The sequence below is a fragment of the Schistocerca cancellata genome, chromosome 6, assembly GCF_023864275.1.
Source record: "Schistocerca cancellata isolate TAMUIC-IGC-003103 chromosome 6, iqSchCanc2.1, whole genome shotgun sequence".
Taxonomy (NCBI): Eukaryota; Metazoa; Arthropoda; class Insecta; order Orthoptera; family Acrididae; genus Schistocerca; species Schistocerca cancellata.
The window spans coordinates 156050028-156066276 of record NC_064631.1 but is presented as its reverse complement, the minus strand read 5'-3'; the positions used below and the strand labels follow the sequence as shown (position 1 = coordinate 156066276).

Below are 16249 nucleotides of genomic sequence, written 5' to 3'. Positions count from 1 at the left end.
CTTTTGTTCTAATTCTTGCACGTCTCATTGTCACTTTGTTACTGTTCTCTATCACTTCTCTCTCTATTGTAAGTTTCATGAGAAGCCCAAGTCAGATTCAGATGTAGTTATCCTTAAAGTGGTTTTCCAGAGTTTCTTTAATTCATTACTAGTACCTTTGCTTCACTTCTCCTTTACTTATTTAAAGGCAGCTTATATCTTGACCAGCCCTACAAGATATAATACTAGTGTCTTCAAATCACACTCTATCAAACAAGTGACAAGAACTTTCATCATAATACAGAATGAAGTGCTACAAGAATGAATGTTTGTGGGATAACTGGATTTGATTTAATCAATAATTGATCTAAAATGCAATTGCAAATACATCAAGGTGTAGTCACTTCAGTGAAAATCCCAGAATGTCTCTAAGATGTAAATGAGGTTGTTAAGTTCAGTTGAGCATATTAATGACCTAGCAGACAAATTTTTTGTAGATGCTGCAGTTATCTATAACAAAGCACTGTTTGAGTAAAGGTGCATAAATACTCAGTCAAGTCTTGATGAGATTTAAAAGTGGTGCAAAGATTGGCAATATGCCTTAAATGTTCAGAAATATAAAATTTTGCCGTTCACAAAATTAAAATACAGCATCATCTTATGACAGCAATATCAATGAGTCACAGTTTGAATCAGTCAACTCATTAAAAAAAAATCTGTGTGTAACAATTTATGGGGATATGAAATAGAATGATCACATAAGCTCAGTCACAAGTAAAGCAGGTGGCAGACTGCATTCCATTGGTATAATAAAAGGGAATCAGTCTATAAACCAAATAGCATACAAAACACTCCATACAACCCATCCTTAAATTCTCCTCAAGTATGTAAGAACCATACCAAACAGGACTAATAGAGGATATTAAATGTATACAAAAAAGGACTGGTAATAGGTTCGTCTGACCCATGGGAGAGTGTCATAGTGATTCTGAAAGAAATGAACTGGCACATGCTTGAAGAAGGATGCAAATTATCTTCTGAAAGCCTACCAAGAAAGTTTCTGGAACCAACTTTATGTGACAATCCTAGGAATGCGCTAAAAGCTCCACAGGGATCATGAAGACAATATTAGACTAATTATGGTGAGCAGAGAGGCATCCAGCCAACCATTCTTCTTGCACTCCATATGAGAACGAAACACAGAAATAACCTTAGAAATGGTACATCGGGGTGTACCTTCTGCAATGCACTTTATGGTGGTTTGCAGTGTATAAACTTAGATGTAGATGCAATATTGAAACATTGTCAATACCCTTTCTACCTTTTTCAGTCACGTCATATTATTGGGCACAAATTTGTACTAGATGGGCAAAGTATCAACCACAAAAATGACAATATCTACTGCGACTGTTTCAAATTTGTGAATGAATCAGAAGTATTTGATTCTAATTTGAAGAGTGTGTTTGAGGAGGAGATGAAGAGATGTTACTAGTGCTTCATGCACTACAACAATAAACCCATTTCAGTTTGACAGATTTAGGTTTTCTGTGATTTTTCAGAAATATCTTCAGCTGAATTATCAAATTATTTTCTTAAAGTCTGTTTCTAACAACCTTCAGGTTTACAGGACATTGACCTGTAACTCTTCTTTAAAGTATTACCTCTATTTCACAAAAAGCCATCCTTGAAAAATTCCAAAAATTCTGTGGTCTTCATAACCAATCTCTTAAAATGAATTTCATTATTGACATTTTGAAACTTTTAGAATTACCTGCCATCCTGTGTGCCATGTCTCATGATTATCATGCCTGAATCTTCATTTAGTTTAAATCTGGGATGATCTATTCCTTCCCAGTAAAACTTCTTGTCTGGCAAATCCCAATCATCCAGATCATAAACATAAACACGTCCTATTTCTGTGTCTGGAGCCTGCCCCTAATTTAAAAGATAAGAATGAAACATGTAAACAATTAATACAGAAACATGAAGTAATTTTAACAAACAACAAACAGTACATTTCTTTTTAGCCCGCAAATTCAGAATATCTCACTTCAAAAATGTGTCAATGAATTCCATCTTACATAAAAAAATCATAGCTTTTGAATATTTTCTTTTGGAAATACATGACCCATAGAGAAAATTGGTAACCATTATTTTATATATAATTAAAAATGTACAAGTGTAAAAATAGTGTGAAAATGTTTTAGGAAATGGAACATGTTTAGTAATTTGTGATGCCAAGCATATTATTATAATTCACATACCATGTAATTGTAGACAAATATTTCCTTTGAACCAGGTTGCATTTTGTTGTCATTGACATCACCAATGACTACAGTAAGTGTGCTAGTGCCAGACATTGCAGGATTACCAGCATCCTTTATAACAATGGGAATCAAGTACTCCTTCTGCTGTTCTCGGTCAAACGATCGGAGAGACGAAACAACTGCCATTCCATCTCCATTAGCACCCTCTACAAGGAAAAAAGGAAATGTTTCTACACAAGTTTTTTTTTATTAAACCACTTGATACTATTATTATCAACATATTCAGACTTGAATAAGTGAGATAACTCAATAAGTGAAACCACCAGACATCTTCATAAGAGAGACTGACATCCATAAAATCCAGGAAACACTCGCTTTACCTACAGTCATGTTATCCATACATTAAAATATGTCTATTGTTATATTTTTCTGAATTTGGATGAATTGTAAGTGTGTGCATCAATCACATTTTTACACATCAGACAAACACACATTGCCTTTTCCCCCCTCTTTACACAGCAGCAGTATTTTAGGAAACAAAGAAAAACTAAGCAGGCATTAGTTGCTGAGGAAGATTCATCATATTCTCAGTATGTTCAGGCATATATTAGGACACCTCCATCAAATAATAAACACAGAACTGTGAGTGTGTTTCAGAGTGAAGTGGCTTGCCTCAATCCACCCTTCATAAGATTGTGAATGGGAAAGATCCCATAATGTCTCTGCATTCTGAGGCATATGGAAATATACAGAGATACAATTAAGTTGTGAATTTTCTACAATAGTAAAATGGCTTATGAAATGGGTCAAACATAAAAATATTCCTGTGTTTGGATTGCTGTTGGACAGAAAAGTTTGCTATAAAACTTTTACAGCTAGTAATTATTGGTTAAAGACTTTTAAAAGATGTAATTATTCAGTTTTTAAGAAAGCAGCTGGGGAATGCAAACTTGCAGATCAAGACGTGTGTACTCAACAGAATTGAAATCTGATAATCCTTTTACAAGTTGCCAAGCACTTCCCAGCTAAAACATTCAGATCTGAGGAGAAAACGTAAACAAAGTGCAGAGCACCTCACTATTCTTTTCTACGCCTGGTGTATATATTGAATTGAAGTTCGTAGCTGTATCAAAAACAGCAAACTTGTAGGACCTCTTTATTGCTGCATTTCTGAGTCCAAATTTAAACTTAATAGTATGGCTTCAGGAGGCAAAATATTTATTATTGTCAATAAAGTCATATAAAAGTACAAGGAAGTACCCTAGTTTTTAGAACTTGGTCACCTCTCATCCTCATGACAGGTGGATTCCCATCCTGGAATCAGAGGGCCCTGCCCCTCCTTTATTGCTTTCTTTAACCTACCCATTTTTCCTCCCAGAAGAACATACTAATAGTTCCAGAAACTAAGATAGTTTCTTGCATTTTTATATGTGTCTATTGGCAGTTAAGTACTAGCTAGTCAGTTAATCTCTCAGTTTGAAAGTTTTATCATGTGAATATTTTTTCTGATGCTTTTATCTTAAGAACAGACAATGCTCAGGTCACACACAACACTGTTTGTGCCGAAATTATAATTGTTGTACCTGTGGAACAATTTCAGTTCCAACTTCTGTGTAGAGTGGGTCACACACACACATATGAACAGATATAAGAGTCAACTATTATGAATGTCGCCAGCAGCCCAAACTGGTGGAGAGCAATTCTAGCCATCATTAGTCTTGTACTGAATGGGACACTTAATAATTACTCTCTAAAAATTTTAATTACCAGTTGCTTTGGGTGATAGTGCATGAAGAGATGGGTTAAATTTGTGGTATGGTAAATTTAAATATTCACAGCTTTAAACTTACTATCTGAAACACGGAGGCTTGGTGGATAAGGGAAACACTTAAGGTATTGCTGAATAAAGGTGAAGGAGAAAGTAAGAACAACAGAAGAAAAATCATTCTTTTTGTTGATAACTGTTCTACCCACACAGAAATACCAACACTTATAAATGTGAAATTCATTTCTTTACCTCCCAATGCCACCAGTTCGTTACAACACTTGTGGTAATCATTATCACAAAAACATTATCAGAAACATTCTGACTAGTCTGGACAAGGACACTGATCCTGAGATAAATATAATTCTTGGTATGAAACTTGCTGCGAAAGTCCAGTCAGCAGCAAATGACAGTATTATCAAGAACTGTTTCAGGGAACCTGGATTTAGATCTGTAAGGCAGCCAATATTTCGAGCCAGAGAAAAAAATACTGAAATTAGTCCTTGCAACAAGAAATAGAACATACTAGTTTCTTGCAAAGCAATCATTGGCCACATTAAAAGGCTTTTTAGTGTTGACAACAATGACAGTTGTCGGACAATATAAGGATGACAATGTTGTTACTGATTATGTCAGCACATCCAATTGTTACTGTTTATGTCAGCGCATCCAAAGACAGAAAAAGTAACAATAATAGACTTTATCACACAAATGTCTGTTTTGAAGAGGAATAAATTCTATCCCCAAAAAGCAATATGCTTCAAATAGGTTAGAAGAAGTCCGCATATATTTTTGATTTTTCGACAGGTGAGTCAGTTTTTGAAAAAAGATGAGAGGTTGAAAACCATATTCAGAATAACAAACTGGAAATACAAAGAAAGCTGACAGATATCTTTAAGTAAATGTAGCTAGGTACACAGTAAATGACGTTAAAAATTGCATTATAACTTAATACAGTATAACTTAACACTCTTTTCTTAAACTTCTCCAGGTCAGACATGTAACTGCTAAACCATGACTAAGGTAAACTCCTAAATATGAGAGAGACTATACCTGAAATTCCATTAGTGAGAAATTTCAATAAGTGGTTCCTTGAACTGTCACTTATCCAGGTTTGACTGTATTATGATTATTCCAGATGTTCAAATTCCACAATTTTCATGTTCACAGATGTGGTTTGTCCACTAATAATGTGAAGACAAGCAAAACTTCAGTGATAAGTTATAATAATGTTGCTCACTGCTTATACATTTTATTTTCTATCCTGAAAAAGTCCTAAACTTTTGATAGATCATTTTTTCTCATTCATTTTTCTGTGTCTTATCCATAACATTGTGGTCACATCTGTGATTAGATTATGTCTTTCCACAGTGCATTACAAGTTCACTTTTGTTAAAGCTTAAACTGTAATTAAAACAGTATAAATACAAATGTTTTTTGGATGTATTAAAAAATGAGGAACCTTTGTCATTTCTCCAAGAAATAAAAGAGAAACACCCAATAAGCAACATAAAATCATAAACACATGGGTACAGTCATACTTTCAACGCCACCTGTGATCTGACGTTACGTGAAAATGGAGAACACAATTTTGGTCTTTGACACCTCAGCCTTCATTTTTGTGTACCTCATCCTCACTGCACGTGGGTCTCTCTCACCCTGAGGTCTAAGCAATCTGTCCTTCCTTTTTAACCCTCTCCAAACTATCCCTGTTTCCTCCCTAAGAAAGGAACTAACAATTCCAAAAGCTATGTAATGTGCCTCTTTTACTTTTATATGTGTCTGTCAGCAGCACTACATATTTTTTCTCCTGGAGGAAAACACTAGTCAGCAGTTCTGTCTCATAATTTATTAAATTTATCAGAATGCAAATTTTGATAGCCACATGACCACTACACATTTTAACAGATGTCACTCACTCAACAGCTGACACAATAAACAGATATTACATAAAGCGTGAACAAAACAATATAAACTTACACAGATGCACCATTCTGTTAAAAAAATTAAATTAAAACAAAGCCATAGCACAACATCTAGTAATTCCTATCTGTACTACTTGTACCAGATTTCTAAATATTCCTCTCTTTTTTGTCTAACATTCATTTGCTCTTCAAGTTGTTCTTTGTTCTCTGATTTAACTACTGTGTAAAATTCTAAATTTTATTTTGCAGAAACCAGGATATATTTACTTACTTTGATCATGTTCAACTTTGAATGATGCACGTATAACATCATCTGCATTTGGGTCCATCCTGAATGTGAATGGTGGTCCATTGCTTTTTGATCTGTCATCATCATCTGTTGCAAGTATTTCTACTACCTTCCGAGGCGGTACATGCTCAGGTAATACAGGTCTATAATCCTTCAAGAATGTGGGAGCATTGTCATTTATGTCTTGAACTATAACAGTGAGTGTAGCTGTTGCTGTTTTCGGTGGCACTCCATCATCAATAGCTAAGACTTTTACCTAAAGACATAGGAAAAATCAGTACAATTTGAAAATGTGTGTTTACAATAAGCATGCTTGCAATAATAATAATTCATAAAAACAAGCTGTAGAAGAAGAAAAAGAAAAGTGAACTTCATTTGATAAAACTTATTTAATAATGTGCCTTAACAGAGGAAGCTTGGATCTATCATACATGGAGAAAATAATAGATTTAAAGAAACAGACATTAATTACTATAATACAGGACTTAGCAAATCAGCAAATAAATACACTTACCTGGAATTTAAAAATGATAGTTGTATGTGTAAATTTGAACAATTTAAGCAGTGAAGACACAACTCATGAAATAATTGGGGTTCTGAGTCATCAACAGGCACATAAACAAGAATTGCAATGTTGCTAGCTTTCATTATAGTCACATACACATATGATACACACATATATTCACATATACCTGCATGGCCACATTGTCCTGGCTGACTCTACTGTGACAGCACAGCAGCTCAACTCGGCTTGCCTTTCAATGATGTGGCATGCTATCTATTTGGTGATTGTTTACTTTTAAACCTTAAAATCATTTGTGTACCATGTCAATATGTACAGTTATTTGCTTTACAGTCATTTTTACAAACAGCTGTAGACTACCTTTTAAATAACTTTCATGTCCTCAAATGTCTATCAGTGTAGAAAACAGAATTTTGCTGATCACTAGTTAATTTGGAATTTGCCTTATGTTTGTCGTTGCAGACACATATGCAAAATGGAATTAATTCTGCAAACATTGATCATTCCTGTTAGATTTGTAACAGATACCCCTGATCAAGCAGCTCAGCAAGACAATGCCAATTACTGGATTACGTGCTGAAGGATTATGGACTAATGAGGCGGACGTCGACAACTCACCGAAAGCATCAGATAAATGGAAACTGTTTTGAAGGAACACTGACTAAGAAACACCGTGAAATATATTGTTCTAATCAGTGATGTAAAAACTCAATGTGCATAAGCAAGCACAGCTTTTCATGGTGGTTAATTTTATATAACTATAAATTTTGATTTCTTTTTAATAGTAACATTCAGAATAGTAGTTAAAACCTGATTTTGTCCATTAACTTATTTCTTTTTACAATCATAATAATTTTGCAAACTCATTGACTTATGGCACAGTCTGCATTATTGCAAATATTGCTATCAATACTAACAAGGTAAAAGTTAAAAAGTTTAGGTAATAGTTAAACAGTTCAGTCCCTTTTATTTGCTTTTAATTGCCAATGCTTCTTTGTTTATGTATTATGTAAGTGTTTATTTGCATTTCCATGTTTTTTTGTTATGCATTTGATCTTGTTTGAATTATTGTGACCTGTTGATTTATCTTACGTGCTATGCATTAACCACACATCACGGGTTGTTCAGTTTTTCTAGGAGAATATTTTATCAGTGGTTATCTGTTTGATTTGGGATAATGGGTGATCATTCATAATGTTATAGTTTTTGGGTAATTATTTGCATGTATGAACATAATGTTCAGCAAAATTGAGGTAATACAGAGTATTCTTGATTCCAGTTAACTTAAAATTTGTGGGCACAGTAAATTTAGGGGACCTAGATTAGAATATTGTCAGTTTAGTAATTGAACACTGTTGCCTCTAGCAGTGTTGATATCTATTTCAGATAATTCAGTTACATTTTGTGACACCCTCTTATCTGTTATCACCACAAAGGGAAGTGGATGAGACATTACTCTGGCAGTTTATCATGAAATGTGACATTCGAAGAAATGCTTATACCAAGTTTAAAATACTTCTTCTGTTTCAGATTCCATCTTTTGCATTTTTTTGTTTCAAGTCTGTTCTTGCCTTACCACAATTCATTTCCATCTATTATATTCTTCTGATAAATCACAGTATGTACTATAGATTAGTATCATCTAATACAACCACTTTCTTACTGCATTTATTTTTTACTAGCATGATCCAAAGTCTCAGTTGGAAGAAACATTCATGTACAATTATTAAGGTGAGAAATGGCTAAGGAAATAACATCTTAAATAAAAATATGGGTGGAATTTTATAATTAACTCTTAATATTAGTTGCTTTCCAAAAAATATTCCCCATTAATGAAGAATTTGTGTACTACTATTTCTCACAGCAAAGTCTAACAAAATGTGTATCTTAAAACAATTCTCATTTATTCTTCAATCCCACATGCACTGTTTTCAAGACTGAAGTATACATGAGAATTGTTTTAAATATAAATACAGTTTACAAGTTTCTTTGATTACACTGTACCTAAGAAAGGCTATTATGGAATTAAATTAATAGATGGCACTCGTAGGGAAAAATAATGACACAACCAGGAGATTTTATGAGCTTGAAACTGACACAAAAACCATTTAATATCTCAAATGACTGCACAGCTATACCACCTCTAGAAGTAAGTTTAAATTATACTCTAAATTAAGATCTATCAAGAATTTTTATCTGTGTTACCTGATGCCTTGGTGTCTCTTCTCTGTCAAGCTTCCTCTGAATAGATACAGTGCCCTCTTGATTAATAGAAAACTGTCGCTTTCTGTCTGATGTCCGATCAATGGCATATTTTACTTTACTTTTGCCTCCTTGATCTGGATCACTGGCTTTAAAGGTTTCAAGGGTTTTCCCCAGTTCAGCACTTTCAAATACAGACACTTCAATGTTTGGACGCTCAAATTGTGGCTTATTGTCATTGATGTCCCTCAGTTTTACAACAACCCAAGAGTATGCCACATGGTACTTATCATTATCATTGTCTTCTCCCTGAAAAGAGAAATTTAGGACAGTTAGAAGTAGCATTCTACATCTAAAGAAATCAGAAGCATAATTCAAACTTATTAATGTTGTCTGCAGAACCAGAGAGACACAAAATCCAACTTTTCGTGAAAGTTACGATTGTACAGTCCAATGAAAAGCTTGAAACATGCTCATTGCAATGAATGACGGAATCTTCTGATAGTACAGTCACATTAACAGTATGATCTAATGTGGCTCATAGAGGAGTAACTCTCACAACTACAGTCAATCTTGCAGCAGCTGACTAATTCAAATAATTTCCTCAATATCAGAAAAAGGCTTTTGAAGCTGTTAGATCTCTATCACACTTCTCAGTAGCCAAATTGTTAGCAGCTCTGCCTTCCATGTGGAACACAGACAGGTCTGGAATGAGGACCATGAGGCCAAATGAGAAGCTGTTTGAATAAAGAAACAGAGGCATCACCAGGACTCACCTACTCGCAATAATGGCTGGAGGGATTGGCAACATGCTTATCACACGTTCTATGTTCATTAATCACATGTCCTCTGTTCGTAGGTAACTTCTCACACTGCCTTGTAGGCAACAGCTGGCCTGTTAGAACAGGCCTAAAGCCTAATCCATGAGTGGCATTTAGTTCACTTTCAGTATCTAAAATCACACTATTTAAGCTCAAGATCATCTCATTACTACCAGAATCTTAACTAAGTGCTGGATAATACCTAAAACTTTTTGCACTTGTCTTGAGCTCTTCTCGCAGATATGAAAATTTGTTCCATTTCATGGAAGCAATATCATTTTTAGTAAGAGTTATTTTATTGTGATAAGCTTCCTGTTTCTGAAATTGGAAATTCTATGAAACTGTGGATTAAGCAGATTGCTTGTTCATGTTACAGTATCTTATGATGACATGGTCATCTAGTGAGACTGTAAGAATACCACAAATGTTCGTTCACATTACCATATGAATTTTTTGGGGCCCAATCATTGAAAAACCTTGCCAGATTATAATGCATCATTTACTTATAAATATTAGGCACAAATGTATACACAAACACACATGTGCAACAATAGATTGTTTTCTGTATTATATATGCCTGAGCCCTTTCACACTGAGGTTCAAATATGGGCATTTGCTATATACTGCATACTGAGGCACTATTGCCACTCATTAAAACATAGCAAATGGAGATGGACAATATTCATGTCTTGCAGAAATGTCTGTCTTATAAATTCTAAAGGGAATACATGGAACACTTGACAAACCAAGACACAGATAATGCTAATGTTTCGGTTTGCAACTGTCTTGTAAAATTCATTTTAAAATGTGTGTGAATTGGACATTACAAGATCAATTGTAATACAGATGATAATATTTCATATTACTAGGATATTAAATGTCAAACAAAATTAATGTTTTTTTTTAAGAAAAATGTAATTTTTCAGGAAAGGTTAAAGATAAATTTTTCTCACTTTGAAACTAATCAGTTACTAAATTTTTGGCATAAGCTGTGAACATAATATTTGTTAATCTGAAAATCTACAAAATTTATTTCTGATGTCTGAAAGATTTTATCATATATTTGGCCATGGCATCATGGCGTTTTAAGTGTATTTGTCAGGTGACTGACTGTTTTTCAAGAGAATTGTTAAAAGATGAATGTAACATACCTTATCATTGACTTGTATCCGGAAACGGAATCCATTACTCTGAAGCTGATCTTCATAATCCAATGGTTGGACTATCTTCAGTGATCCTGTTCCATCATTGTTTCTTACCATAGTGAACTTATCGGCGCCATAACCACTGTTTTCGATAACCTAAAATAGTCTTGTATTAGTATTTCTGCTCAAACGTTCCTTATTTATCATTAAGGTAACAGATATGTAAATAAGCATAGCTGCTATTTAGAATAAACTCACTTTATACTGAAATTTATTTGTCTCATCTTCATCGTGAACAGTTACAGTTAGTATAGGAGTATCAGGCAAGTTAGTTCCATCTGTTTCATCAACTTCAGTAAACCATTCATCCTTTGTAAACTGAGGAGGCATATCATTAATATCTTTCACTCTTATAGAAGCTGTTCCAGTTCCTACAAACAAATAAATGTGATGGAATCAGTTGTCAGTTCTGATAAACTATTCAAACATCGAATATACTACAAATTCAACATAGTACTTTCATCTGTATATTAAATAGTTATCATACAACAAAATGTATACATTGCAGCTTTCAGCTCTTATGGCTTTTTACTGGCAATGACAAATAAAAGGAAGAAAATTACAAACTGATTTTGTAGCTGATGAAAAACTGGGGCAATAACAAAGAAAGAATGTAGGAACAACAATTTATTTACTATAACCATAAGAGTTAAATGATTTTTAACCAATAAAAAGACCATAAAGTCAAGTAATAAACAGCATCATATACTACAAGAGCAAGAGAGAGAGAGAGAGAGAGAGAGAGAGAGAGAGAGAGAGAGAGAGAGAGAGAGAGAGAGCAACATGTAAGAAAAGGGCAGAAGGAGTAGACAATACATAAGAAGAAAGGACAACAGATAGAAGAAGAAGCAAATAACAGTTTTGGTATATTCTAGAGACAGTCTCTAATGCAATGTTAATGCAACAGCAGGAACTTCTATCTTCTTGGTATCACCCAAGACCTTTACCTTGAGATGGAAGTTGTTTCTCTAATTGTATGAACTGAATTTTGTGTTAAATTCTATTTGTTTCCTTTCTTTCTTTCTACTTCCACCTTCTTCTACCTGCTGCTTCAGCTCCCAATCATACCTAATCATCCTACAACCCATTCACTGCCTCTTAACACTTTGCATTTTCTCTTTCTCCTTCTTACCTTCCTTTAATGTTTACCAACCCCCCTTTTCCTTGTCCTGCAGTGTGGAATGCAACAAAGAAATCTGCTGAGTGACATCAAATATCAGCTACTTAAAGTGTTCAAAAACTGAGCATAAATGGATTCTGACACTTAATGTAAGATAAATAAAAGTGGCAAAAAATGGAAAACTGTATGGCTAAGTGAACATTCTTCAAAATATTTTTAAAAGGTGAAAGAATACAGTGGATGAAGACCAAAGCCAAAGTGAATGAGAGAAGTGTGTCACAGGTGGATTGAGGAGGAGCATATAAGTTGGTGACTTGTTTGATGGACACAGTGTTGTGGAACATCCAGGTAAGAGATGATTCGACATGGTGATGGAACAATTTACAGAAGAAATACCATAAATGTATGAAGCACAGTGGACAAAAAAGAGAGACAAATGAGAAAAATGGCTCTAGCTTGGTTTGTGAAAGATTTAAAAAAAAAATATTCTGACAATAGAGGAGCTGACTCATATGATTCTCACTTCCTGTTGATGTCTCCACTTGCAGTACGTATTTTGTGTAATGACATATTATGGTCACCAATGTATTTGGTTTGTTGTAACCACTAACCCATATGTCTTGGTGCTAATTCCCACATGGAGAATTCTGTGGTATGATCTTCCATCATCAGAAAATTATTGTAATGCATATAATATATACTATATTTTTCAGATGCAACATGGTACATGTGGCAGTAAGTTCCCATGGGACCGAACTGCTGAGGTCCCAGCTGTGATACTATTTAAATGTGACCTTTTATGTTATTTGGAACGCAGAAATAACATACATTGATATGATACTCCAAACATTCATTACTGTGGTGCCTCTAGAAAATATTCTTATGGTGACCCATAAATTATGCCTTGGGTCTAATTCAGTGAGCACATGTAGGTGCATGTTTTATAAAGACTTTTTAATTATGACACAGCAATTATATATGACAGTGAATATTTCTCAGAAATAATTAAACTTGAAATGACTTTTAGATAATCTTCTACATTATGGAACATGTTCTTCTCAGCTTTCTCATCTTTTTTTTATCCCTTAAATGTACGGTGTTGCATATCTGCAACATAGATTGAAAAATTGCTTTTTCCACACCAAGTGGCAATTTAATGAACTAAACCAAGTTTCCCAGATGCAACAAAGTTCATAGTTAGGATCTCTGATACTATGTGTGTAGTAGGTGGCTGCATTGCAGACTCCTGGTAACTTCTTTGTATGACGGCAGATAAAGTTGTTGAGTGTGAATTTTGCTTAATATCACATTGTGTTTGCCTCAGTAAGAACCAGTTTAGAAAGAAGGGAAAAATCACACAAACTAAAGCAGATTTGTAGAACAATAATTGAGAAGACAAGCTGTGCAAATTATTCAGTTTCAAATTGTATGTTATTGTTTGTGTATATTGCACATATGGAACACTGTGTGGATACTGACATACAGTATTGGTGAATCTACTGTGCCTTATCATAATTTTTGTAAATATTCTCATTCAATGGTCTGCTTTTTGTGCTTGGATGTTATTTTCTATGGAGGTATAGTTATTGTTATGTTAATTTTTAACATTGACTTTTAGGTTATGGATCAATTATTCAATCTCAGCGGTTTTTTGTTGAAAGACACGCCAGTGTCAGCTGGATATACCTTCTGTGAGTGATGATGAACTCAGTGACTTCGACAGTGGCGTTGATGATGACCTCACAGTAAATCCAAATGAATTACATGGTTACACAAGTTCTGAAAATGATTTCTCAGCAGAAGACAAAATAGAAACTTTTGATTTATCTCATTTTCCTCCAAGTACCTCACAAAGTGTTGAAAATGAACATGTGCCTCAAAAGGCTGAAAATGAAAATGTTTCTCATTATGTTATACCACTAACTCAGCATCATAACAGCAAAACCATTGGTTGTGCTCACAAGATGATGAACATGAAAGGTGAACCTGAAAGTGTCAAAGCAATTTAAAAAAATCCAGTGTATGTTGGAAAGAAAGAACCTTTCCTGCAGAACTTTAAAAGAAACTTAGATTATTCTGATGAAATAACACAGCGGAAGACACCTACTACTTGTGCAAATATTTCTTCGAATGTGAACTGTTCCAAAAAATAACAGATGAAAAAATGTTGTATATTTTCTGTACAGATCCAGCTAAAGTCCTTCAAATAACAAAGTCTGATGGGGAAAAGTGTATTAAAATATGTTTACTGATGTTTGTCACTTATAGTACTAACATATGCCTTGAATATATTTGAAAAATTCAGGTAAGTCTACATTTTCATGACAACTTTCATAAATAGGTATAGGAGAGAAAGATCATGAAGATAAATTGTATAGAATCATACCAACTGTTGATTCTCTGCTGAAAAGCTTTTCATCAGTTCCAATGGATGAGAGTTTGTGACTTGATGAGCAAATGTGAGCAATGAAAATCAGGCATCATCTGAGGCATTACATTCAGAACGAACTGTGAGGTTACAAGTTACTTGTTCTTTGTTCTAAATCTGAATTTGCCTGCAGATTTGAGATATATACAGGGCAAGAGAATGATCCTGCTTTTCAGTTACCTTCAGAGCCAGATTTGACTGCTAATTGGAATGTTGTCATCAGTATTACTAGAAACATCCTGAAACATACCAGTCATAAACTTTACTTTGGCAGCTTCTGCACATAAGCCCCCCTTATGGTGTATTTGTGTCAACAGGGCATACTGTCTTTAGAAAAATTACATACAAACACAATTCATGATTGCAAATTATGTGCAGAAAAAGAACTGAGTAAGCCGTCAGCAGGTACATCAGATGAATTCATGCAGCAGGTACAGCAGATGAATTCATGTCCAGTGTAGATAGTGTTGGTGTATCTTCTGTGATATGGAAGGACAACTTTCCTGTCAACATTCACAGGTAAACTGCTGAAAAGAAACTGAGGTGCTATTAAAAGTTCAAAACCATATGAAGAAATTGGCTGTCATAAAATTTTAACAGTGTATAACAAGCACTTGGGAAGAGTAGATTTGATGGACAATAATCTAGGTCATTATTATATAACACTAACATGCAAGAGGTGGTATTGCAGACTGTTTTACCATAAGCATCAGCTTTCAGTCATAAATGCATGGATCCTTTATAAGGAAGTGCTACTAAAGAAGAAACTTTCTGAGCAACCCCTGAATCAGAATAGTTTGGGACTGAGGTGGTGCAGTGTCTTTGTAACATAGGAAGATATGGACAGAAAAGAGGTAGACCAAGCAATGGCATTCTGCAGCAACTTGAAACAAGAACGAAAAAGTGTCCCAGGGCTGTCATCCCACAACAATAGGTACCAAGTGAATGTTCTGACCCCTGGCCTAATTGGAATGCCAGAAGAAACCAATGCAGAGATCTTGGATGTGGTGGGTATACATTTGTTACTTGTGCAAAATGTGAGATGTACCTTTGTTTTCTGTCTTAAGAATTGTTACACCAATTTCCACCAGTAGCTGGAAAATTACTCTTAGTGCTCTTATCATTACTACAAGATTAATAAAAATTCAGGTATGATGTTACTATAGCAGATTGTGTTAGTTATATATTCATAAATATGGCAGAACAATGATAGAATATCAGTGGAAGTTGTTTTAATAAATATCTTGGAAACAAAAATAAAATAACTGATGTTTCTCCATATTGTATTGTATGCTTTGTTGACTGGCAAGTGTATGCTTACATGATGCATTGCATATATGCAACACCTAGACTTTTTTTTTAACTAGGAACACAGGAACTTTTTCTCTATTTTGCTCTTTCTATGAACCATTTAAACTTCAAAAATAATTTCTTAAAAAATAAATAACTATTAGCAACCTCTACTGCTCTTTTCCATACATTACAATGTATGCCACTATATTGGCAGATCGAAAAGGAAATTTTGAATAATTGTGCATGGGTTTCGCGGGAAAACTGAAGGTACTTATAAAGCTTTTGGTTTTACATTATGTTCTTATATCAGAAAGGTAAACATGTGGTGCTGAAACAAGAAATACAAATCTCAGTTTCCATTTTTATTTTATCTTTCAACTGTAGATACTCATGATAGCAATACACAAACAAGAAAGCACTTATCCAAAATTT

General features: G+C 34.2%; 1 protein-coding gene across 1 annotated transcript in view; it reads right to left on the bottom strand.

The window, feature by feature from the left end:
* Nucleotides 1-16249, bottom strand: part of LOC126088218 (neural-cadherin-like) — a 112316-nt gene that overhangs the window by 34985 nt on the left and 61082 nt on the right. Inside the window, exons 7-12 of the mRNA XM_049906345.1 lie at nucleotides 11175-11347; nucleotides 10923-11072; nucleotides 8954-9259; nucleotides 6208-6481; nucleotides 2244-2452; nucleotides 1751-1914 (exon numbers count right to left, since the gene is read on the bottom strand). Coding sequence (XP_049762302.1) covers nucleotides 1751-1914; nucleotides 2244-2452; nucleotides 6208-6481; nucleotides 8954-9259; nucleotides 10923-11072; nucleotides 11175-11347 — 1276 coding nt within the window. The remainder of the gene's footprint in view (nucleotides 1-1750; nucleotides 1915-2243; nucleotides 2453-6207; nucleotides 6482-8953; nucleotides 9260-10922; nucleotides 11073-11174; nucleotides 11348-16249) is intronic.